Source organism: Plectropomus leopardus, chromosome 12 (assembly GCF_008729295.1).
Source record: "Plectropomus leopardus isolate mb chromosome 12, YSFRI_Pleo_2.0, whole genome shotgun sequence".
NCBI lineage: Eukaryota > Metazoa > Chordata > Actinopteri > Perciformes > Serranidae > Plectropomus > Plectropomus leopardus.
This window is the reverse complement of record NC_056474.1, coordinates 11,223,002-11,250,259: the sequence shown is the minus strand read 5'-3', so window position 1 is coordinate 11,250,259 and position 27,258 is coordinate 11,223,002. Positions and strand designations below refer to the sequence as shown.

Genomic DNA, 27,258 nt, shown 5'->3' with positions numbered 1-27,258 from the left:
ATAACAAAATATGAAACTAATGTTATAAATTCTCTGGCATTCGGCCACTAGACATTTCATTACAGTGCCATGATCTGTCTAATGGCCAGTAGATTCTGCTTAGCTGGACTGTTTATCACCTCATTAGGAGACGTCAGTGTAGCCGAACCATAAGTGGAGGGCTGAGGGGTCACTCCATCTATTCCAATAACCACTACAATTACCCAAACCTTTCAGAAAACCTGTCCAGAATGGCGGATGATAAAACACAGAGTGAAGTTGCCGGCTTTACTGCAGAGACTAATGATCGGCCCGCCTGCCATTCCTCATGGAAGGAGTGACGGGTTTATCACGGCAGCTACAGACAGCAGACAGAAAGAATGCATTTCATGGGGTTTTAAAATTCTGAGCAAGGAGACCGTCTTTCGGCTAAAACACCCTGCACACGCCATCTGCCTTGGTAACCTCTTTTCTCTGGCTGTCCACTGGCGACTGCCCATCTATCAGACCACTATGGCATGATGGCATGCTGCTGTCAACAGAGGCCTAGCGATTGATTGGCCTTGTGGCTCGCTGGCCTCCTCCTACCTCACCAGTATAGATCTCCTTGGTCATAGGCTAACACTGCATCAATTAGGGGGAGTATCTCGCCTGTACTGGCGGCCTAAAGAACAAATTGCTTCTTCTCCAAACTGGGTATAGTCTCGATCTCATTAATGACTGCCTTGTCAAGTTGTAATTGGCAAAGTAATGACAAATCTGTCTAAAAAGTTAAAATATATATAAAGGCAGATTTTTTGCTCTGTAGGAAGAGAGCTGAATTCAAGGGGGTGTATTTTGGGTCGACTTAACTGGATGTCGCTTCAGATCTTCGGATTTAAGCACAGCTAAGAAAGGAAAACCCTGTGACAACAAAGGTTTCTGGATGTAGGTATTCTTCCGTGTTGATTTTCTCGGTTTAAACAAGTTTTGCGAGATTTTGGAAAGAGAGGAGGACTGTTTGTGTGCACAAATGTCAATGTCTTAGGGAGGTATGAAAAGCTTTTCATCTCACGTTCTGTGCTTTGTTTGACTGCTCGACTTTGCAGCAGTTGAAGACTGCGACAGAAGGGCACCAGCTGCAGGGAAAACGGTGTCAAGAAAACTGCAGGAAAAAATCCATAACACGATCCCTGTGTGTGTGGAAAAAAAGAGGGAAGAGAATGGCCTGCACTCTCTCTGTCTGTACCTTTGATTAACATTAAATTACACAATCAGAGGGGGAATTGAAAAATGCTTTATATCGCCATTTAGTCAAATTGCCATGGTAACCACTTTGACTTTGCCATAATTGGCTCTGATCCCTATTCCTGGCCTTGTTGACACGAAGCCTTATCATGCATTCTGGTCAGTGAGTGACTGTGAGGAAAGTAGCTTTTCAGATTCCTCCCCCTGACCTGCCTGCTAAGCCGTCTATTGAGCTCAAGAGAGCAAAGCAAGGGCCCGGGACTGCTTCTCAATATGTTGCATTCTGGGAGTTTTTCTTCTTCTCCAGTTGAAAGCCTATAATTCACTGGCGACAACTCCCCCTCCTTTCTCATAATACATATTTTGTTTTCTATCAACACCCTTGAAATTGGAAGTGGTACTGTGGCTCAGATGGGTGCACCCGAAGCCATTCACAGAGTTACACTGGGTGGTTTTTAAAAGAAAGCGAAAACATGATGGAGGTTTTGGATGTTGAGATTTTGCCATTTGGCGAATGCAAAGCCAAAAAAAACACAGGTTCATCTTTGCTGCTCCAACCTTTAACCCGACAAACTCCACTGCGTCAGGACATCAGACGGTGGGAGAAAGAAGTGGAGGAATGTTTGATCAGTCCTAAAGAAAAAAAAAACTGGGCCATTTTTGGGGAGGGTAGACAGAGTGGCTAGGGCTGGCACAGACAGAGAGCAAAGGCGTTGGTTGACGCTTGTCATCCTCCATTAAGGTTTCTTTGATTGGCCTTTGTGGTCCTGGAAACGGCAAACAGCTGCATGCAAATGGCCCTCTTTCCCCAAGGCTGGCCCCCATTGTTCTGGGCTTGGGTTTGACAGGGACGCTTTCTCTGCAGCATAAAGGAGGGTGTAGCCTTTAGTCAAATAAGAATGCCCCCACCGTGGTCACAGCAGGAGTACTTCAAGATTGTTTGTCTTTTTATGTTGTTTTATTCCCGATATTACTGGTAGCCAACGCAGATCTTAGAGTCAAGCTTTTCCGTCCAACAGCGGGGGATGCCTCTGTAATCCAATATCCGGAGTGACAGAGTGGGCTTACAGCATGTTTTGCTCTGGTGGACATTTTCAATGGGAATTCATTAAGTAGGACAAAAAAATAAAATAAAAAATATTTAATTGCATCATATAAGGGAACAAAGCTTCATCAATGTTCTGCCTCTTTTTTTCCAGCTCCTTTGTTCTTTACTGTGGTATTTCTCATCTGTTCAGTGAAACTTTTTGATTTCTAGCCATGGAACAAAATTTGTTAAAAAAGAAAAAAAAATCAAGAGACCATTGTGGTAAACCTTTTATGTAACACATAAAACAAAAGTACACTTCACTGTCTATGCACATGCCTCTCACACAACAACACTCCCACATCACTAAATTTGTAAGGCGTCCGGTGTCGCTGCCTAAAAATGTGCGACACAAATTCACAAATTCACAAATGCAGTACATGAACGCCCATCAGAACTGAGAGGCACGCAGAAGCGAGGTGAAATATGAGAAAGGAGATTTGGGATTCGCAAAAACAACACCTGCTTTTCAAATATAGACAACACCCTGAGAAGTCCTCGCTCTGCCACAGCGGCTCATATTTCATTTCAGCCGTCGAATTGCGGTGAAACACTGGAAATCTAGTTGGACATATGGCCCCATTTCCCATGACACTTTAGTCCCCGCTCTACTCCACCTTGCTGGGAATTGTTTCCAAAGACAGTGTCAGACAAGACCACAAACCCCGGGGCTACACCCGCCTTTCCCAGACAACTGCTATCAGACACTCTTGATTCCGATATAAGTATTCGAAAATAGAAACTGGCAATATAGGAGTCACACAGATAGAGTCCATTTGTGGTTAGATGAAGCGCTCTGAGTCATATCTTTTTTCTCCTTCTCATGATACATGAATTCAGCGTAGCCACTTCAAATTCCACATCCATCATTTGTATTCATGGCCATGGCCTTTTCTCTAATTCATCTCCTGAATGTTTCTTGACTTAAAAAAAAAAACAAAAAACATTAGGTGGGAGGAGAGAATCACATGCTCCACGTTGACGCATGTCTTGTTGAAGGGGTTTAAGGGTAAGGATTTGTCATATTGCTGAGGCTAAGCGTGACAGACCCCACTGCTGCTTCTTAACTCCTCAAGTGGCACGTTTTAGAGAAAGCTTGAACCAGATGCAGGTGTGTAATGTTTTCTCTTTTAGCTGAGTATCAACAATGTAAAGCCAGAATCCAGTATTTTTCGACCTGGGTCTTATACTCATAATTGTGATCATATTCACTACTCAGTCATGCTAGTTTTGCACAAACCACCTTCATCATAAGGATCATAAGGATTCAAGAAACACAAATCAGGCAAAAACACTTACAGTATATTGAGGTAGCTGCACAAGCTTGTAAACCTTTCCAAGTAAAATTCAATTAGACACAAATCATTTCGAAAATACTTTCAACATTTCGGGAAATGTGCTTATTTGCGTCATGTATTTGCATTCTGAGTGTATTCATGACAGACAAAAAAAATTACTAACATGAGAAGTCATCAGAATAAAAAAACATAATTGTCCTCATTCGCCAATGCCTCCTTTATGTTGGCACATAAACAGTCAATAGATGGCACTAAGGGGTGGAGTCAAAGGTTTCTGACATAAACAAACAAGGTGATGAGAAGGAAGTCGTACGTTGCACCTTTAAACAAAGGCAGCGTGGTACACAGCGGAGATCTGTGCATCCATCATATACATCCCTACATGTTGATAGAGAATTCTTCTTACTTATTTCACTATATATTACTGATATGTTCAATTACGCCATTATTTAAATTTCTCCTTTGGCTCCTAAATGTCTCAACTGAACTTTGCTACACTGAAATGATCTTCGGTAGTACTGCTCTGTTCTGTCAGTATCTGTAAGCTTTCACAAATGTGCACAAATACAGATGAAATGAACCACAGTGCATACAGTTGGATCCATCCAGCTCCATATCTAACGTTGGGCATAAATTAGCCCTTGCAGCTGCACAACAAAGCAACCTGAGCCTCCAGGGGATTTTATTGCGTCTGTTTTCCTCTGTTAAAGCAGAATCATGATACCTATGATTCAATACATAATGAATGCAGATGAAGAGGTAAGCTGGATAACTTAACATTTTTTGCTTAACTGAGAGAGGAGAGTTTGAAATGATTTATGTAAAATTAAGAATTAATGGTAAATTCATATATTTTTGGAGGCGCATGCTGCTTGTTACCTAGCATATATTGTTTTGCCGGAGACACATTCTGGAAGATTTACGGAGGTGGTGACTGTGAAGTTACCATGACTGTTTTATCAAAACAGTCCCAATTTCGAGAAAAAGACCTAGGTTTAAAAATACCAGAGTTTTCTTTTAAACATGCAAACCCCTTCATAAAGTATACAACAACCCCACAACATCCACAAAATATTTGAGATGCACAGACCGTTCTGTTTTGATGTTTGGAATTACACAAGTCACAGAAAATGTTTAAGTTTTGCCACAACTGATGCATAGTCGACACGGTGGATTACTTTGGTTCAACAGCACAGCCGGCTCAGCTGCAGAGAAGACTGCAGATGAAGAATCTCTCCCAAGGGAGTGAGAACTGAGGAAAAAAAGGCTGAAAGTGAAGGGCTATAATGACTGTGTCTTAATTTGGCCTCGAGAATCAAGGTTTTCTCCTACGTCGATTGGTTGGATGATCCCTGACCCTGTGGGTGCACATCAAAGAAAACCAGCCAGGAGGCAGGGGAACATCATTACATCACTAATACTTATAATCCTCTATATGTAAAAAGAGGGTCAGTGCTTAATGTAAAGTCACAGTGACAAGTGACAAGAATAATTCAGTCGCAGAGACATTACTAGATGAAATGTCTTCTTGTGTTCAGGTCCATGGCTATATCACTCGAATTAAAGCAAAGTATAATTCGACATCTTGTATAGTCTACTGAGAAAACAACCCTTTCATAAAGATACAAATAACTGTCACAGAGGCTAAACATTTGAGCAAAAAAAAAAAAAAGGTTGGCTTGCAAGATGAAAAACCTATATGCTCTCGGGGGAGATCCCTTTTGACAGAATTAGTTCATTGCTTGTTCAATATCTAACATATTGTTGCACGTCTTTTATGCAGGGAAGTTGATGAAACACGCAGAAAGAGGTGAGTTAAAGGGACCCTCCCAAGTGCAGCGGGGGTATAGTTTCACAGGTTTGATCTACCCTGAGTGATGTTTAACTCCCCTTAAAGCCCAAATTTTACCCATGCACTTAAACCCCAGCTGGATTTTCCGCTCAAGAAAATGTCTCAGAATGAGTCAGGTGCCTCCCTCAGGGTGCGAATAGAGAGGGGGGGGGGCAGGATGAAGAGCGGAGAGAGGAGGTGGATGTGGGGTTTGTCTCCATCACATGCTTGCGTCTCTGTTCTTGTTTGCTGGGGCAGAGTCTCCACATTTCACCCTCCTAATCAACCCTCCTCCATCCAGCCCTGCCTGCACAGAGCTGAGTCCAGGAGGCTTACTCAGTACGTCACGCAGACAGGGTGTCAGGAGAAGCTGCAACTGGAACACGGATTACATGAATAATGAGCCACAGACTACAAGGATGACTAGGAACAGAGATCGGGGGCCTCGAGACGATAATGAACAGACAATTCTGATAAGAGTCACAGTCTTTATCTCCATACAGAGCCTGAATTAGCCTTTAAAGCAGTGGGGCTATCATTTTCAATGGCCGCAAGTCCTTTTTGTTGCTTTCGTGTCTCCAAATAAACCCACTTGCGCCAAAGTGGATGGAGTAGTTTTGGTTGTTTATGCAGACGAAGTGGCACAGTGTAATTCTGGACTTCATTTTACCATGAAACTGTGTTTCATCCCCACACAGGAATTTTTCTTGTGGCTTCAACCGGTGCACAGGAAAAATACCCTTTCATGTATGTTTTGTTTTGCTTTTATTTTGACATACGTTTTTCATCTAGGGCACATTTCACAGCACATTAAAATTCAACTTTTTAATGCAATTAAGACAGAGTTGGTGCTGGCTTGGATTAATGGATGATTCTTATCAGGAATGTCTTCAGGACACATCCTGAGCTCCTGCTAACAATATTTATCCTGCTGAAGTCACTTTTCCGGGCTCACAGACATACCGTGCAACAGGACTGGACTTCTGGTCAACAAAATTTAAAAAATGTAATGGTCTAACTAATTGACATTTGCACTCCAGTTTCAGGGAAGCAGAGTCAATATGCTATTTGTACAGGGGAGACTGTCATAGTATCAGACAGCAACAATCTGGAAGGCTGGGGTCAAGTGACAACAGTAGCCGAGCTTGCATTACAGCTAGCAGGCTAATCTGCTGGCATGCTCACTGCCAGCTAACTGTGCAGCTATTACAGTGTTAGATAATTATGATTATTTGTTTTATGAGTTTTTATTGTATATACCAGGGGTTTTCAAGATTTTTTTCAGGTCAAGTACCCCTAGCAGAAAGAGAGGTGGAGCAGGGACCCCTACTACAAATTAGGTCGGACTAGAGATAATTTTCTGGATAATTTGTGCTTGCCTGCAGCATTGCTAGGTGTGTTACAGCCAGGACACATTGCATGCATGAGCAGCGTGTGATGGCAACCTCGCCAAACATTCGTGGCTTGCACAATTGTGGTGATGTCATCTTTGCTGCGGCAATGCTGCAGAGCTGCCTGCTGCTGTAACTGCTATATTTCCACAATTAAAAGCAGATACTCTTCTCATTTATGAAGCCATGCAAGCCACTATAATGTCAACAACACGGTCATGCAAATATTTCACAATAAAGGCTTTGGGTAAACAATTGAAGGGGTCTAGCTACAGAAATGTTGTTAAGAGGGCTGTCATTTTGAAATGGAAACAGGAAAGATTGAGTAAAACAGATATATTTGTATTTCTTCATGTCTGTGAAAGATGAAGACATTGGAACTGTAGAAAAAAGTGGATTAATGTCAATATAATTATCAAAAGACCATTTTCACTGTCTATTTTAGATGTGCCACAGCTGTGCTTTCTGCAATGCACACATGCTGCTAACACATGCAGTGTTGCCCGAGTGTGAGTCTCACTCTGCGCTTTTGCCAGTGGTTTCTGAGGTGGATGGTATTTTGGAGTCTTTTGCTCAAAGAATTGCAAAACAATTTATTTTGGCTCATGAGAATGTCTGTACACTTGAAATAATGTGGGAAAAAGGTGAGTCAAGGTTTCATGGGTAACAGTTAGCCTATCGTTCATGTTGTGTACTCTAAATAGGTTTTATGAACAGGCTGATTTATCTTTGCTGATATTTTGGATTTGTGTTAATGTGTATTTATGTGTATTTTAGACACACATTAATGTATTTTTTTAGAAAAAGAAAAATTTGATTATCAAGGTAATTTGGGAGCCCCCTCACAGTAACTCGGAGGACCCCCTGCTGAAGACCAAGGGTATTTAAACATTGAATTTAGAACTGACGTGTACATCAAAATTATATTGGTATATTAATGTGAGACAAGATATTGTCTTAGATTTTGTATATTGTTTTAAGTGTTGTCTTCTTCTGGTTTTAAAGGCTACATTACAGTACAGTGATGTAATATTTTGAACTTAACAAACTGTTCTATCTGTTTGGTATTAACCAGCCTTGGTCATTATATCCAAATTACTGATGATTATTTATCAAAAATCTCACTGTGTAAATATTTTTGTGAAAGCACCACAAACCCTACAATATTGTTGCAATACTAAGAAATGTGGTTAAAAATGTTGTTATGTTTGATTTTCACTAGCCCTAATTAAAAAAAACAAACTTTTTGGTAGGAACAACAATTTAACGTGGTATTTGTCTATTTACTTCAAGGACACTGAGATGTAACTCTGTATTATCTGCTATTTCTTCAGAGAGACGCTCTGAAAAGAGGAATCTTTGTGTTGGACCCTCACATTAAGGAATTTGAGAAATCTATGATAATAGAGCTGTCATGCTGAAAGTGGAAAATCACTTATTTTGAAGGGATCCTTCAATGTGGTTTTCAAAATCTAAGTTGTTCAAGTAATTCACTGCCATGCGTGACAATTTAAGTGAAGCAGACATTATCAGTTCTCTTGAACAGTGCTCTTACATACATCTATATATCTAAAATAATGAAAAATCCTCTGAAAGAATCTAACACATAAAATATTTGATGTTATGTTTGTATGAATATATACATGTTAGTTTCTGATGTAATCATTATACACTTGAATTTTGCATTGTTTGCATAATACTGTAGGTATTTGTGTTGAGCTTTCTTATCTGACACAGCTACATTGTACATATTTGTCATGTTATTGTACTTTTTTAAACATATTTTTATTGTATTTTTTTCTATTTTCTATTTACATTTTTGAGTATTGCAGAACTTTTCCTTACAAATATTATTATGATTATTATTATTATTATCCCTCTTAATATGTGTATTGTATGTTTAAAGTTCGCACCAGAAAGCAAAGCAAATTCCTTGAAAGTGAAAACCCACTTGGCAATACATCCTTTTCTGATTCTGATCCCAGCTTGTCAAAACTAAAGAGAGGTGAAAGAATTAGGAAAATGCGTTTGGCTGCTTTACTCGCACTTCTCGTTGTACTGTGCAGATTATAGCTAAAATTTTAAGCACAGTTGGCATGTGCTTTGTCAGTGTTTATCTTCTTCTACAGTAGTACCCATGCTAGCATGGCTACCAGAAATTGGCCTACATACTGCTAAAACATCGAGCATGTGACCCTTGTTTTGCAGGTCGCCGCAGGCCGTCAAGAGTTACCTATACATACAAAAATTTATTTTGCAAGCACACTTTGTCTGCATACTACACATGTGAATGTACTGTACATACAGGACAACAGGGGAAGTCTTTGTGGGCCCTTACACAGCTCTGTTTGGGGTGTATCGGAGATTTACCAGGAAAGTCAGTGAAAAAAAACACATCCAGGCACATTCCTTGGCAATAACCCGCTGCTATCTCTGGAACACTGACCACTTTGACTGGCTTGAGCGTGATGACCTTGCCCCTTTCCCTTCCACCAGCATTCCGGTCAATGCGAGCAGAAAACAGGAGCGCTGATAAGAGATGCACAGATGGGGAGATCTTGATGACAGACAGTTTCCTGCCCCTCATCTTTGATGAGGCCATTGTGCCTGGCGCACTCAATGGGGATATACGCTACAAGAGGGGGTCAATACCGATAGCGCAAGGCAAACAAAAACGTTCTTTGTGCTTCGCTGTTTCCCTGACTTTTTTCTTGCTGCGTACTTATTCAATTTCCTGCACGGCAGGAGAGGGCTTCCTTATCTTTGACTGTTTATACCTGCAAATCGGCTGGTGGCCTTTTGTTTGCAGGTGACCCACCCTGAGGTGACATTTAATTCCTTGACAAAAAATGTGTGGTCATGCTCTATGGCACAGCCTCTCAGCCTGAGGAGATTACTAATACAGTGAAAGCAACAGAGCTGCATTCATGGCCTGTAGTGAAAGCGAGCCGGCAGACAGACACAGAGAGAGACTCGACACACGTTATTACACTGGTTTGAATCATACATGACCACAAGCCATGCAAAAGCGAAAGAAATGAAAAGAAACCATTGGTAGGTGAACCAAAGTGGAACCAGTTTTATCTTATATTTACACACCAGTCCCTCTCTGCAAGTTTTCCCTCTTTTTTTTTTTAAAGAGCAGACACATCAGTTAAATCTGTGCGCACACTTAAACACACACTTGAGTAACAGACAGCACACAAAAGCACATTTACCAAATCCATCATAATTTCTTTTATTGATTGCCGTCCTTTCCCCACTGTCGACATTAGTTTTACCACCAGCCTTTACTGTGTAAATCACAACCAGCAGAAAACAAAAAATGTGAGACCTGAGCTGTTATGACATTTCTGATACGGAGCGAGGACGACAGCTAGAAACAAATGCATCATTTTTGAACGATTTTCACAGAGTAAATTTAATTGAGGCCTTGCTCTTTTTCTCTTTTTGGAACAGCTAGGGGGCTTTTGTTCAAATGGCCTTCGTGTTTTTTTGTTGTTGTTTTTTAACACGTGATGTGTCTCAAAAATCAACTCCCTTTAACAAATTAATGCTTAAAATGTATGTCACGATTAGAGAGAAAAAAAAAACCACAGCTGGAGTGGTTGTACTAAGAAAGAAAATTCGCTGCCGCAGGTATTTAGCGAGAGCAACAATCTGCTTTGATTGCCTTAGCACAATGTCCCTTTGGTGTTAAATGTTATACGCCTCCTTTTGTTTTTGCATGTTTATTTAGCTCTTGTGCTTTTTGTTCAAATGAAATTAGTTCTGACATGCCTCTAAGCTATTTAAAACTATTGGGTGAACATTGAACTGCGTTGAAATCCGACAGGTTCTTGTTGCCTCCGTAAATACTTTTGTCTCTGTTCCAAACCTGATTTATATTGTTGGCAAACACCTCCCTGTGCACAAAGAGAGCAAAAAAACTCAACAGCTTTCTATAGTGTAGACTTGATTTTATTTGAAACCCTTCTGCTTCCACTCAAGATTAAATGCATTACTTTGTTATGACAGCTGAACCCTCCTGTGAAGCAGACTTACACAGAGCAAATCCAAAAGTTTAGATTCTGAGGCAAACTACTTTGTGGTTGTAAGCGGGACTCATCTATTATTTGAATTAGGCTGCCTGGAAAAAAAAATACAAGTGCGGACAGCATTTAAGAAAGGAAAGAGTGAGGTAGGCATCTGCTCCAATGTTTATACAACCTGTTACCATAAGGGGTGTGAATTGAACTGCTCCGAGACGCTGCGAGCAAGAGAGATTTAAGAAATGCTTAACAAATGAAATCAAACTGTCAGAACGATGTTGCTCCCAGCCCATTAAATTAAGCGTTTGTTCATCAGCTGGTGATATAACAACAACTTTAACAATCACGTTTAAACACACAATAAAGCATAAGCTTCTCTCCTAGAGGGAAAAGAGCTTTGCTCTCACATTCGCATATTGAATAGAAACATTTCTTGCTGCTTTTGCTTTTACCAAAAATGCACTCAGGAAATCGCTGTTGCAATAAATCTAGGATGACCCTATCAGGGGTGATATTGTATTTCATTTCCTCTGAGTGAAACACTGATCCTGGAGATTCATGTGACTCTGGCTCATTTCAATTTCATGTTCTTGCATGATTCAAAACTTTCCAGGTCCTCAGTTATTATTAAAACAGCATATTGTTGTGCAACGCAGTACGGAAATATATCTGCGCTCTGAAAGTGAAAAACAGCAACAGGGATTGTGGCAGAACGATGACAAAACTGTATTAGAAATGAAGACAAAAATAACAAATGTGATGATTTATCTGTCTCCATGTGGCTCCCAATCTGCAGGGAAGCCTATTCAATCCAGATGATGAACCCCAGCCTTATTTCTTGAAATGCTTCCAGTTGTGCAAAATTTTCATGCAAGACTGATATATCAGGTTTTTTTCTTCTCTTCCTCTGTGCTTGTTCTCACCACACAGATTGACCAGTCATCTGTGAATCTCCCATGGTTTAGCTGATAATTCATGATCGCCCTGCCATAGACCCGCAGCATTCAATATGAATTATAAAATGGCAAGCCAAGCATATCAATGGATGACAGACTGGATGTGTATGGCCCAGGGCCAGAGAGGAGTTAGAGCACAATAGCTTCCCCCATTCAGTCAACCCCAGGACTGGAAATGCCAGTGTGGCACGAGGGAGGGTCCTCCATCAGCACAATGTATGGCACTGCTTGAGACAAATGTTGTGCTGAGACATATTGTTAACCTTTACAACCTTTTGGTGAGAAACACAAGCATGCTGGTATGTTCAGCCGAAGGAATATTTCACAATCTCCCTTAGAGAGAAATGTGCAGTGTGTTATCCAAAGCAGCGGGGGGCTCAGAACAGAGCGGGAAATCTTTTTTTAGGAATCTATTGCTCCTTTTTGCATTTTCCTTGAGTCTGCTGACTTGATTATTGAAGAAAACTGCATATTAATGTCCGTCAGTCGCTCACTCAACCCATGCTGAACACTTGCTTGGACCTAAACAAACACTGCCTCTTTACTCTGATCCCCGTCTCTGCAGATATGACACAAACCACTTAATCTTTTACATTTCCCTTTAGTGCAATATTTAGATATGAAGGCCAGAGTGGCTGCTCGCTCCTTCTGGCATTTAAACACAACAGCCAACTAAAAGCGTTGACACTAGACTTTACGGCATAATCCCCCCTGAATCTGGCTTTCTTTACTTTAAAGATTCAGATAACCGCTCTCATTCAGTCACAGCAGGTATGTGCCTGTGCACTTGGCCCACCTTTGTGGCTGCTCCCTTTGAATCTGGTCGTCTTCTTTCATATCCGCAGACTGGGCGGTCTGAAACATCTCAAACAAATCTGATACCTGCGTGACCTAGTTTACTCAAGCAGGAGCATCATTTTATAGATCTGTTATATAACGGCACAAGGATGAAACAGAAATGGAGTGCAAACACTGAGGGAAAAAAAGCATATAAAGAGAGTTTAGTGATGCTTTCTCTGCACTATAATTTTACCCACTCAGAAATGTTAAAAAGACAGAAATTTGACATTGTTTAAAGGTATTTGTTTTCATGCTAACTAATCACATTTTTTAAGAGTATTTATGGTCTTTTTTTTAGTAAAAGTAATTCATAAATCTAGTCTTTCATTATGTTTCTATATGTTAGTTTTCATTGTGACCGGGTCAGACATTCCTGTGCTAGATCAAATTCGCCTTCACACGCACAGGAAATTCACAGAAAAACAAAAGCATGAACGTAATCACAGTTGCTGTTTTTACTTCCATCTCATTGATAAGAGCCTCACTGTTCAATTTCTTTACACCGTATCAAAGCTGCAAATTACTGCTGATGCGAACCGAACATTTTCTACTATACTGTTGCAGATTAAAAGCATCTGACTGGCAAAACACGGGGTAGCTTTCACAACAAGTCATCACCTTTTAGGTTGATACGATGAATTTGTTCACAAACAGTTACTCATTTACACATCCAGCAGTTACAGAGCAACATTAGCATCTATTTAGAGTCATATTTCTGGCAACCAGGTAAACAAAAGTACAATACTGTGAAACTGCTTGTAATGATTACTGTTACTATGGTCAACCACTTTATATGGATCAAATAGTTGGAACAGAATTATCGCCCTACAAATGCTGTTTAAAATTTTGAAACCTGAGAGAATTAGCTTGAATTTTTCTAAAAACATGGGAAGACACCAATGAGCAGTGAAAGAACTGACTCAAAAATTAGAACCAAAAAAAAAAAAAAAGACAGAAAAAAGGAAAAGGAAAAATGGACAAATGACTTCAAAAGACCTGGAAACGGTGCTTAAAATTATAATAATTCTGTACCATCATTTTAAATATGTGATTGATTTCCCCTCAGTTTCTTTTTCTTTTTTACCCACACATTTTTCCTTAGCCCCCTTTTTAAAAAAATAGAAATTTCTAAATGGACAAATTTTTTGAGTTTGTGAAACATTTCTTTGCAAAAATTGCAAAGAAATTGCATCAATTTGCTCAGGGTTAGAAGGTTTAAGTATTGTGAAAGGCATCTGAAGGCAGCACAAGAAAAGTAATGTTGCTCCAGGTTTAAAGGGTTAGATAATTTGCTAATAGTGATTAAGTAGTTCTCTTACAGTGTTTATTTTGGGTCTGATCATACATGACAACATATGGGAAAACAATTTAACACTACAGTAATTCTATTTTGTTTGTTGTTGTTGTTTTTTTTAACTTGCACAGGGGAAGCACCTGTGGTTGAAGGCGCCCTCATCAAGTGGACTGATAATGCCCAGTTACATAATGCCCCCTTGAGTGGGCTCTTGGACGCAGAAGAATTGGCAGCTAGCCTGGGAGAGGACAGTATCAAAGTTTCCACAGGCTGGTTTGAGCAAATTAAAAAGAGAGAGAGAGAGCATAGTATTTAAGAAACTGCACGGAGAGGATGCTGAGGCTGAGAGGATTTCACGCAATCAATGGCTTAAGGACCAGTTGGGAGCATAGACTGTATAAATAATGGACATAGCTATCGTGCATCAACCATTGGTTTGTGGATTGTTGTTTTGAAGCCTCGACTTTTTGGCCATCACCATCTTGTTTTTGTTTTTTTGAACCAGAAGTGACTATATTTGGACGAGAGGGTGGAGCTATGGAGAAGCGATGGGTGGATCTGACCCGTGAACAGAAACCTCACAGACAGCATGTCACTCAAGCTGCCCTCCCCTAAATATGCATAACTTTATGTCTTAATAATTTGTAAACGGGTGAGTTGAAAAACAAATTCACCCCCCTGTACAGAATCATGAATGGTGAAATTAGCTATAGAGAAAGAAACCGCTTTTTTTAGCAGCATGTTTATTTATGCTATAAAGTTGAGCATTTTAAGATGGGGGTCTTTGGGGATTTACTCTGTTTTGGAGCCAGCCTTGAGTGGACATTAGAGGAACTGTAATTTTAAGCACTTACACACTTGCTTCATTTTTCAGCCTGGGAGGTTGCTGCTTGGTTGGGACAGACGAGTCAAAAAATACACGGAGGAAAATACTTGGAGTGCCAATGAGATTGGAATTAATTTTTAAATACTTGACAGTGATTTGAAAAGTGTTTGAAACAGCTGTTTTTAAAACAGTAGATAAAATTCAGTACGCTGTCTGTTTCGTTACTTTCTATCTATGTGTTATACATATAAAAAAAATATCAATTAGATAGTAATCTGCATTAGAAATAAAGACAAAAATCAGTTAAAATAATCATTATCTGCTTATAGTGAATAATTTGACCGGGGCAGATGTGATGATATCTGTCTTTTCAGCTGCAAAATGCTCCATTGTGTTCACCTGAGAGTCTCTAACTGTGTCTGTCTGGGCTTTGGTGCTGAGCAGGTAGTGTGCAGTGGGTTTTTTGAAGGTTTTTGCTGGAAAACTGCTGAGAGTGAACCAAAACAGTAAAGTTGGATCATCTGGCCAATGTCCTAATATTAGCTATAAAGCTCCATAAAATTAAGAGTAGCTTCATATTGAAGTGATAATTCATTTGTAGGATTGATCACTATGACTCATTCACATTGTCATTTGATACAGTTTTAATTTAAAATCATGATTATGGTTGCTTTAAGAATTATTACGTACACCGAATGTCTACAAGCAGTTAGCCCCATTTGATTTTGCCCATATTGATAAAGTTTGTCAAAACAGAGGCCCGACTGGTGTTCATTCTTCCAATGTGCTGGGAAAGTCAATACCACCAGAGAGAAAAATCCCTTACTTTTCAGCGATGTCAATGAGCATTTCAAAGCGTGGGGAATGTTTTGGGTGAAAGCGATAACCTGATTATACTCTCTCCTGGTGAGGGACAGGAGGCAATTATCAAGTGGAGTTTTTGTTTTGCCGGTGCTGTGATGGAAGCGTAGATCATAAAGCGCCTGGATGCCGGCCCTCAGGGCTGGACGGGCTGAAGGTGAGTGGCATGTGGATAGAATCAGATATTGTTTTCAGTGGGACACACACACACACACACACACACACACACACACACACACACACACACACTCCTTTATTGATGGATGGGCAAATATGCATTCTTAGGCCGGAGAGCTCTCACATCAAATGAAACCCAAAACCTGGACTTTCTACATACCAAAGCACTATTTCTTTTTAAGAAATCCAGCAACTCCAACTCTGTTTCTCAGCCAAATCAGAGGGCAATTCTTCAAATGCCTCAGTAAGACTCCTCTATATTATCTAAAATTGCTAATCTATGAAAGAAAAATGCACCTCTACTTAAAACGACTGCTGGGATAGCCTGCTCTGTAACAATCTGTCGTTGTTACCAACTTGTATACTACAGCCAGATCTGAAATAAAAACTGGAAGAGAAATCCATCACAGAACAAAACGTTAAGAGGGAGTTCAAGGGCAAAATCCAAATTGAAAAGGAAGCCCCCAAAATAATGCGCTTCAACTATGTATCTGTAATCAATGCTTGGCACACAAGCATGTGATTTTGGGTTACTTTGTTTCCCGGTACAATGGGACTGAAAGGGGAAAAAATGTAATGATCATCATTAAGCAGGCATACCAGCATCAGTGGTTTTGATGAGCATGTAACAGACGGGAGTGTTTTGTGACAATACTTGTAATTACAGCCAAATGTACTAATCAAAAGTGAGGGAAGGAAGCAAAAAAGAGCCTTGGGATGTCATTGCAGACAATTAAAAACACTGACACATACTTTCCCAGTTCCCAGAGTCTGGCGCTGAATCAATTGCCTTGCTTTTGATGCTTTCAGGTACACTGGCTGCACAGAATGATCTGATTTAGGCAAAAATAAAAAATGCATCTACTCTTGGCTGCTTCGGCACCTCAAAGTACACTCAGACAATCTGCTATGAGGCTCACATTGCAGAAAAGGTGCAGTTATGAACCTTCGGGGGAAGGTCTCTGACACATTGTTTGAGTGTTGCTCTGGGAGTGAATGAAATGTGTCAGTGAAAGTGTCCGTGGATTGGCAGGAATATTCAATTACTTTGGCACAAAGTGTTTGAAACACATTTTTCACAGTCCAAGGGTAAAACCATTAAAGAAGAACTATTACCACACGCTGTAGAATGTGTGCTAATAAATTCCACACATTCATACTGTAAGCTGAATAATAAGTGGCTTCTTGAAAGGTTGACCAGAATCACATTAACACTTTTTGTCATGCAACTCCATGGTAACTCACCTTGTGAGCAGTGAAAGCAGAAGAGAAGGAGCAAAAGGCAGCGAAACATCGGACACCTCCACAGGGCAGAGGCCATTGTGCGCTGTGTGCAGACAATCCAGGGAGCGTGCTGGCTAATAATAGTGGTATGTTGTGTTGCGGTGGGAGAGCGGAAAGCTGCAGCGATGTCAACGATCAGTAGTTCTCGGAGAAGCTTCACCAGTCATCTTCTCATCTGAGAAAAAGAAAGAGAAGAAAAAGCATAAAGTTAATGTTGCTTATTGAAAATCTGTTATATATGAGCACTATTATTTTTTATTGTTTTTTATTTGTTTGTTTTTATGCGCAAAGCATTTTACTTATTTATTTTTTGAATGTTTGTTTTGAATAAAATATATTCAATTTAATTCAATAAATGGAGGAAATTATTAGTATCATCACAGCCATAAACGCAGATTTGGTGTGCAGAGGACTTTTATTTTTACAAAATTAAAGACATTTACACCATTACTTGCATTTAAAATAACAGGTGTTCCAATGCCATTTTTTTCTTCACCTATTCTGATACCTAAACTTGCTTATCAGCCAATACAGAGCACCATCTAAGGGTTTTCCACGTATTGATTTAATTGTGGCACCACAAAACAATTAAAACATCTGCTACATTTGATTTTATATTTTGGATCTAGACTGTCAATTAAGAGTGCTATTGCGCCACACTCTCGGACCACAGAGTGTACTCTGGGCACAGCTGGCGCAGTAAAACATCAGTTGCAGTTAAACTGAATCATAATTGTAAATTGTGCTGGATCTGAAAGTCTGCAGCTGTTGCTCCTCGCATCCATCAATCTGATCAGCTAACTGAATTGACTGATCAATAATCCTCCAATTATTCACAAGTTCATAACTCCCCAAACTACTGTGAATTGGTCAGACATGGTGGGCATGCACCATTGCTGGTGAGATATTAAAGTGTACATTATTGCCAAATTAATGACATTTTGACAACAGCTAATGTTACACAATTTACCAGAAATCAATAATTTGTCTTTGCTTCTCGAAAACAACAGTGCTACTTGCTGTGCAGGAAACTACTTTCAAGTTTATTAATAAATTACATGGTATCGGAAAGGTGCACAGACTTGTGTACTCGTTCGATTCCAGGGCCATTCCAAAATCGTTTTTTGTACTGGAAAAAATTTAAAAGAATAAGAAGAATTTAAAATTTCCCACAATGCAGGAAATGTCTGACACTAATTTTTTTCTGTAGGAGGACCCCCTACCCATAATGAGTCCTAAAACCCAGAAATGAGTTAGCATTTTAGTACTCATGTTTCCCTCTTCTGAAAGTTAATGGGTTGTTGGAGTCCTCAAATAAGGTCCGTGGCTAACAAAAGTTTAAGAGACTTAAAGGTTTGGTTAATGACATAAAATACGTCAGTAAATATCTCACTCATGACTTTTAAAGCTTTAATGTGTCTGAAAAAAGGTGGTTACTAACAAGTGGCTAAATGAGACTACAGAACGTCATCAATTACAGCCTTGTTGAGGTAGGGATGTTACACGCAACCATAATGTCATTTGTTTATAGCCTAACCGTAAGTTTTTACGTCTGGTGATTGCATTTAGACTTCAAAATCATGAAAGTGGTGCTCATTTGTGACAATTATCTTCCTGAACAAAACATTCAAGTATCATAAACGCTCATTTACCACAGAGCTTTTTTTCTCCAACAATCCAAGATACAATGGAAAACTCTAATACGCTTTTTGACGAGGGAACCAGGGCGATGTCAACTTCCGTGTCGCCCTACAGAAAAACAACACACTGTTGATATAAAACCTACAGCCTTGATCACAACCTTAGGTGCGCCAATTTTAAATCCGGATTCTGCATGTGTGTGTTGCAAATAATGAAATGTAGTCAAACACAGTTCTAAACACCCTGAAAACAGAATTCCTGACTGCTGTTTGAATAAGCAAAAGCATTTTCCAGAAGTTTCACAGATATTTTCAAACATCCTCCACAGATGTTTATGATGGCAGCGACATGAAAACAAAGCAGATAAGGTGCCTGGTTCTCTGTACTTATTCTGCACTCTGCAGCATGTTACAACACAATGTTTACACTGCTTCATTCTCCCACTCTTCCCTGTTCCACCTTTCCCATTTACTCCCAGATCCCCGCGGGAGAAAGCGTGTCGCTCCGGCAACACGTTCACACAGGACGCCATTAGAGACACAGCTGCTTTGAGAGCTACTTTTGTCTCCCTCCTTATCAAGGGTGGGCAAAAACAGCCCTTTGTCTGCAGACGCAGCGAAAGGTTAGAGCCTGAGACGGACTAACACACCAGACAGATAAGCTGCTTACCAAAGTCAAACACCGAGGAGGGATGTGTTGTATCATATGTGAAATGCCACACACACAAACACACACACACACACACACACACACACACACACACACACACACACACACACACAAATTGTAAACAGAATTGGTCACTTGGTAGCCGTCGCTAAGCAGAGCAGAGTGAATGTTTCCCGTCTCTGAATGCCTCTCCTCCAGAGCCACTCGTCAACTACCCTGATTATTTTATAATGAACCTAAATTTGAGCAGCACAGCAGTCAGCTCTGATCGCTCTCCGGGCCTCACTAATGCGCTTGGATATTTTTGGCAACATGTGAACCCACAAAACATGGGAAGCTTTCACATTAGCATACTGAGTAATAATTTAAGTCACCATAGGATTCCTTCTATACATGACTGACGCCTGGTTGGAGGATAATAACTTAAAAAAAAAAAAAAAAAAGGCCTCGATTGGATCTGCACCTAGGAGGCTGAGAGTGTTTATTTTCATTTGAGGTCACCCTGGCCGAGCAGTTCTGTAGCACAGTCTGTGCCAAGGAAACGCACATACAGCTAACTTATAATTTATCAGTTAAACTTGGGTGGCTTTTATAGGAATTGTGGTTTTATTTGTCTTCCAGTTGTTTATCTGCCAGTGGCGCCGAACCAGATCAGATAAGACCGAATTGAAGGTTGTGAGCTCTCCTGTGCGGGAAGTCTCGCACCATGTCTAGCAACTGCTCACTAGGCATGGGCGGTATACCAGGGTATTTAGAAATCCTGTGATTTTAAATATGATCAGAAATATGGACCCTAATCTTTCTATTAACTTCATACTGGAGTGGCTGTATTAAGGATGTTTTGCATGCAGTGCCCATCACATGCCATGGAGTGGCCATGTGTGAGCAGTGTTCACAATGTGTGAAAAGTTTTCTATAAAAATCAGCAAAAATAATAGTTTAAAAAGAAATCCCCCAAAATTTTAAAACGAAAAAAATCTTTCAACAAAAAATGCCCTCCAAACATGTTCTCTTTAAAACAAACAGAAAAACCTTCAAAAAAAAGGTTTAAGGTTTCTCTAAAAATCACTAAAGTCTCCAAAATTTTTTCGTTCAATACCGGTGGTAAAATAAATACAAAATACTGGCTTTTAAAGTTATATGCCCCTCCTCTTGAAGCCAAAAGTGCTTAAAAAATTATCAGCATGCCTAATGGGCATACACTGGGGGAGAGATGGAAAATGGGGAGAAAATGAAGAAACTTTCGTGATGAATAAATAAACAAAAACAGAACATAACCTAAGGATTTTCACACACTGATGCATATTATGGTTCATTGTCAGCTATAGAGGATAATTTCACCATAATGTTATACATTAATGTAATTAATCTTTTACACACAACACATTTCCATGACTTTAACAAAACTTTGATTCATTTTAATAGTGCCATGGCTTTCAATGACCTTCCATGACTTTTCTAGGTTTTCCATGACCATGGGAACCCTTATATGACATCTCCTGAGTGAACTCTGTATTGAGTAGATTGAAAATGAAAATGGGGGGTGGGGGGGGGGCTCTATCAGCAGGAAGGTGAAAAAAAAGAGAGATAAACCCAAGCCTACTGCTCACGCTCCTCTAACAAGACTGCCATCACTTTAATATGGGGCACAACACCAAATCCTCCTGAGACACACGTGACTTCTTCCTCAGCCATTTATCTTCTGCAAATATGAGGCCTGGGGCCATGGGGTAACCATAATGGTGGTTGACAGGAGGAGATTGGAAACTGTTGGGGGGACATCCCCCTGCCCTTCTGGCCTGCTGGGCCTGCTGAGCCACTCAGCCCCTCCAGACACCAGGGGGCGAGAGCCTGCCAGGCCTGGCGGATGCAGACTTGCCCTCCACCCCGGGGTTCTTTCTCCTGATCAGCCGCTGCCCTGCTGAGTAACATGTCTTCTTTCTCCCTTAAGCTGGTGGAGGACACAGCTATGCTCATCTTCCTAAAAACACTGTTTTGTTTGGTGGGATTTCTGCTCTGAATCGGCCCCGGACTTGAGATAAAAGGATTAGGCGATTAACATTAAGATGCTTTACACAAGCACTGACAGACGTATCATAATTTCACATCAGGGGACAGGGGGGGATGATGGTTGTGGGGGGCTAAGATGTTCTCAAGCAGAAAATGATTTTAAGAGGTAAGAGAGGCATCGTAAACCCCTCAGAGATTGTGCTGAGGAATTATCTACACCAACACCCCCCCTGAAGCCCTGGAATTGAGGTTACTTGTTTCTCGGCCAGCGATTTTCGCATAATGATCATCATGTTCCACTGAGGCAGATTCGTAAAAAAAAAAGTACACAGTTATGACTAACTGTCACCACCTACACTAAATCTAATGAGCTCAACGTTTAATATACACCAGAAGACCACTGACAAAATACAAGTTATTAATTTTCATCTGTGCCTTCAGCTCCTCTTCCTAAAAAAATACTAGTATATACAGTCCCCCAGGTTTTCTCTCTCTCTATTAACAGTATGTCCTTCTGGAAACAAGACCAAAAAAAAATCCACCAATGAAATGAAAAATGGTACGCAAACATTCACGACATCTGTTTTTCTTTCTCTGCCATACATACACAGTGGAAACCCAAGGAGAGAAATCTATCATCAGTTAAGATAATGGAGAGAATCACAGTCCACAGCCAATTTTTCACATCAGCCTGATAGAAATAATAAGCAAGCATTTAAAAAGAGGACGGCAAGCAATTAAAACATAATTAAAACAAATGGATAGAAGGAGACAGCCCACATGTCTTCACATGAAATACAAGGCTGCGTGCAACAGCCGGCTGAATGAATGTGAGTTTCCTTTGACAAAGCTTGTGTCTGCCTCACTCAAGCTGGAGAGGCGTCCAGTGAAAGAGCGAGAGGGAGAAGGGGGGAGTTCGGGAGTTTCTAAGCCGGGAGGGACTAAATGGATGGGAGAGGGAGAGAAGAGGAGGAGAAGAATGGAAGGGGGAGAAAGAGAGGGGCGGTAGGGTCACGGCGGAGGATTGACAGCCTGTGAGTATGGCCTGACCTCCTGGGTTCGCCTCCAAGTTTTCTCCGCAGGCTTAGAGAAGACAAAAATAAAGCCCAGGAATGTTAATTTATTTTCAATTGTCAACGCCGAGAAGAGAGAGATAAAGAGCGCATACATACATATCAAGTAAGACCGGGACAAAACTAATGCGCAAGTCCAAGTGTAAGCTGAAAACCTACAAGTGAAATAGAGATGTGGCTCTGTTGAGCTGGATCTTGCCAACACAATGATCCGTCTTCCACTCTTTGAATAACTACTAATTTGGAGAACTTTCGGCCCCGCCCCCATGCCCTACATTCAGGGGCAAAAAAAGAACGCACATGTGAGAGGGGAATTTCAAACATCGCAAAATGGTTGATGGGCTAGAAGTAGGAGACGGGAACTACAGGAACTAAGAAAACACAGCCTCCAGACAGTTTTTTTTCTGTCCTCGGTGCACCCTGATGTTCCCAAGGAACTCTTTTGTCATGACAGTCCTGTCAGGGCTGCGCTTTCAACCCCTACAGGGACATGATGTCATTTCCTTGGCTCCACCAAAGATGTAGTGAACTTGCCATCAACCGCCGGAGACAGAGACGAGCTGACATCAAGCTCCGTCTGCAGAGTGTGTTTTCTCAACACGGAGCCGATAAGATACACCATTAGGATAAACAGGCTGTAAACTGAGGTTTACAGCTGCACACGCTGACACAATTAAGACCTCTCAAATGTCTTCACTACAGCAGGAATCATTTGAAAGTTGACAGAAAATTAAGTCATTTTGTTTAACACAACTGCTATTTAATGGACCAAGTGATTAACTTTAGACTGTACTGACTTGTGTATGAGCAGTTGTAACTTTCATGAGCATCACAATATCCCTAAAAAACCCTTTTTTGATGAAAGTAGAGCTATAAGTCGATTAAACACACAACTATTGTAATAATCAGTATATTAGTTTGAGTCTTTTTCTATAAAAGGAATTTCACTGGTTCTCAATTAAAAACATTTTCTGGTCTCTAAATCTTCTAACAGAGTCAAATGACTAAATAGACAGAACAACCAATTTGAACATATGTTTGGTGTTTTATACTAATTTTGGACCAACTGATTCCCAGAGAAATGTCTTTTTAAGAGCAGTTTTACCTCAATTTCCGAGCAACAAAACATTTTAAACAAACCTTTCTATGCTTTTTTTAATGAAAGTAGAGCTGCAACTATTAATCTACTATTAGATTAACAACTATTAACAACTATTTTGATTGATACATTATTCTGAGTTTTTTTCTTTTAGAAGAATTTGACGGGTGTTTTTTTTTTTTTTTTTTTAACAAAAGTAGAGTCGCAATGATTCGCTGATTCGCTGAATCTACAACTATTTTGATGATCTATCTATCTATCTATCTATCTATCTATCTATCTATCTCTCTCTCTCTATATATATATATATATTATATATATAGAGAGAGAGAGAGAGAGAGAGAGAGAGAGAACATTTTTTGGTTTTATTAGTCTTCGATTATGTGCAAATTAATATATATGAATTGTTTTTTGCTGTTGGTTAGACAAAGCAAGCAATTTAAACATACCATTGGACATTTTACACATTTTTTGGGACCAACTGATAAACTGAGAAAGTCTTGAGAAGGTTTAAAATCAGTTTTAACTTTGATTTGAGAGCAACCACTGAGCATGAGACGCTCAGTGAAGTCATGCGATGATACACGACATGCCATGATTACTTTTTTACTTATGATCTCTGAAACCTAATTCAGAAACCAATTCATTCCTTTTCTTTTTTAAATGAAGTTACATGTGTTGTTTTATCTGTTATTATCACAATTGTTATTTTTATTTGCTAAATTTATCTATTTATTGTAGTTGCCCAGGGATTCGATGGGATGAGAATTGTATCAATACTGTCTGACAAAAAAAAGTGTTCTATGCCTGTCATTTCTATTTTGTTTTCAATAAAAGAGTGAAAAGAACTTGTGCAGCAAAATATCCTTATATCCTTAAGAAACCATTTTTTAGCGATTTTATTTTCATAGCAATGGAAAAAAGAAGGGATTAGAGAATTTTTCAGAAATTATGTGGCTTTCATCTATTTTGATGCACAGTTTGCTTTAAGGCTGCAACTAACAAATATTTTCATTATTTGTTAAATTACTGAATATTTTTGTTTCATTTTTCAATTGTTTGGCCTAAACATTGCACAAAAGTAGTGAAAACATTTTCCCAGAGTCAAAGGTGACATTTTTTAAGTGTTTTGTTTTGTTTAGCAAACAGTCCAAAACCAAAATGTAGTGAGTATGTTATCTAAAAAGCCTGAAAAAACCCTGCATATATTTAATTTGACCCAGAGCAAAAGCTGTAGCTGCTGAATGCATCTTTGCTTAAAAAAATACAGGAATGACTCATTATCAAGGTACTCGCTGATTAATTAACAGAAAATCATTTTTTCAGCTAATTGTTTCAGCTCTCTTCCTGCTTTAATTATTTTTTTTTTTTAGGAAAACGTGTCTGTGGATTTTTTCCTATGGGCCCGTGTGTGCTACTTATTCCATCATAATTACAGCTTGGTTCAGTGCCTATAAATAATTTATGTGTCAACAGATGTTTATAAGACAGTTAATAGATCTCAGAACTTCTTACATCTTCTGTTTAGGTGTGGGGCAGAATGACTTACCCTAACAGTTAAATATGCAAAACTCTAATTCAAGGCACTTAAATTTCGTCTTTTATGTCTTTCTTTTGTTTCCAGGATGAATGGCTCTACATTAAAGTGACATTAGAAAAACTCTGAAAAGAAAATATGCTTTTAAGTTGAAATGTTCTTCAGTGCAGCTCAAAAGGCCCAGAGAGAAAACCCCCCAAAAGGTGCAATGCTTCACTATTTTATTGAGAGAGAGAGAGAGAGAGCACAACAGTTGGTGTGTTCAGCAGCTCTCGGCCAAATGATTGAGGCAGCAGATAAGATAGAGTGCCAGCGGGCAGATGGACATAGTGAAACAGAGAGGGGTGAGCAAAGAAGCTTAGTAAAGTGAGGAGAACAAAGGCGACCCAGACTGAACAACCAGGTTAGTGTCAAGCAAAGTGAAGGGAGGGCGGTGTGTAGTCTTCAAAAAGGAGCCGCGCGGAGGAGCAGCCACTTGAAAAAAAGGGTAAAAGTGGATGTTTCTGTCAAGGCTTGTAGTTGAAATCACCTGTCAACGAAATAATAAAACTCACTACCATTATTGTCTCTGCCTTTCCATCCATCATTAACAACAGTGACCTCAAGGCTGTAAGTTATTAACTCACTTACTGTTATTCTCATTATTTATTAAACCAATTTTTCTTTCCACAATTCATCGATTAATTGCTTTGTTTGTAAATTTTAGACACATGCAAATTTTTTAGAGTCCAACATGATGCCTTCAAATAACCCCAAAATAATTGCAAAAGCATGCACATATAGATGACAAAAACAAGGTGCTTTGCAAAAGATCATGCAAGATAAGAAAAAAACAGAGATACTAGACTATGCATAAATTTCTCATTAAATTACCATTTTTAGGTGGTGTTTGAAGCATCACGCTTTTTATCACGATTTTCTTTTTCCAAATTTTTCAAATCACCCAAAACAACAAAATATTGTTTTTAGTATATCTGAAGATTGAAAAATAATTACTTGAGAAGCTGAAACCACTGATTTTATTCTGTATGCATCAAAAAGATACCTAAATGATTATTACAATGGTTGTAGTTTGAATTTCTTTTAATTTTCTTTTGACTAATTTCTTCAGCTCTAACTTATATATGAATGTGACTTTGTAACTGGTAATTTTAAGATAATTAAAAGGTATAGTATGCAGGATTTGTATACAATGTATATGACTCAAACAATCATCACTTATGGTGAGAAGTGTGTGGCAGTGTTTTTATCTGCCCTCTGCCTGTATTTTTGTTTTAGACGGAACAGCTCACAGGATGAAATTTAATAAAAAGGTAGTGACCATGGAGGAGGCAGCATGCATCTAAGATAAAGCTACGAGAACCTTAGGAACAGAACCATAAATTGCAAATACAGAGAGGCAAAATGTCAAGCAGACAAAGCTTGTTTCAAAATCAGAATAAATCTGGGGTTGGCTTTCACTTTCACAGGTGAACAATGTAACAAATTGCTGTTAAAATATGTCCAAATTCTAACACTAATGCACTGTTAAGAGTTAACACAAACAATGAGCTGCTGTATTATTTTATGGCATTTAGCAGTATTTTTAATTTTACCAAAAGTAGGGCTAATGGAGGGACAGAAACCACAAGCAGCTACAGTATTACACAGTAAACCTCACATTCTACAGTAGAATACTGCAATCAATTTAACGCTTAAATACTGTTGAAGTAAATGCAGTAGTGACATTGAAAAATAACAGTACTGTGCTGGCAACTGCACTTGCCAGGAGTTTTACAGAAAATGCTGTCAAAGTGTAGAGATGGTAATCAAGAATTGGTTCTCATTGAGAGCCATTTCCAAAATGTCTGATCCACTGGAACTGGACCTTATCAAATCCTTATGCCAGTGCCGGCACGCTTTTCCAGCATTTGGGTATTGCAAAACAATGACGTCAAACTCATGCATCTACACTGCTTAAAATCTGCGACAAAGAGGTCCACAATGTGGCTTTTGTTTACAAAGAAAGATGACAACAGTGCTGCTTGTTATGTATGCAAAATTATTATTTCAATTCATAAAGGCAATATGCTGAAACATTTTTCTATTCAACGTGGGCTCAAATTCCAGGAATACCATATATTTGACAGTCTATGCACGAGTGCCAC

At 39.5% G+C, this 27,258-nt stretch overlaps 1 protein-coding gene across 11 annotated transcripts in view; it reads right to left on the bottom strand.

The window, feature by feature from the left end:
* LOC121950919 (adhesion G protein-coupled receptor L2-like) overlaps nt 1–27,258 on the bottom strand; it is a 182,672-nt gene that overhangs the window by 71,196 nt on the left and 84,218 nt on the right. For all 11 annotated transcript variants that reach the window (XM_042497038.1, XM_042497037.1, XM_042497043.1 and 8 more), the window contains one exon: nt 17,044–17,257. In XM_042497038.1, the coding sequence (XP_042352972.1) occupies nt 17,044–17,119 (76 nt within the window). In that variant the 5' untranslated portion in view covers nt 17,120–17,257. The remainder of the gene's footprint in view (nt 1–17,043; nt 17,258–27,258) is intronic.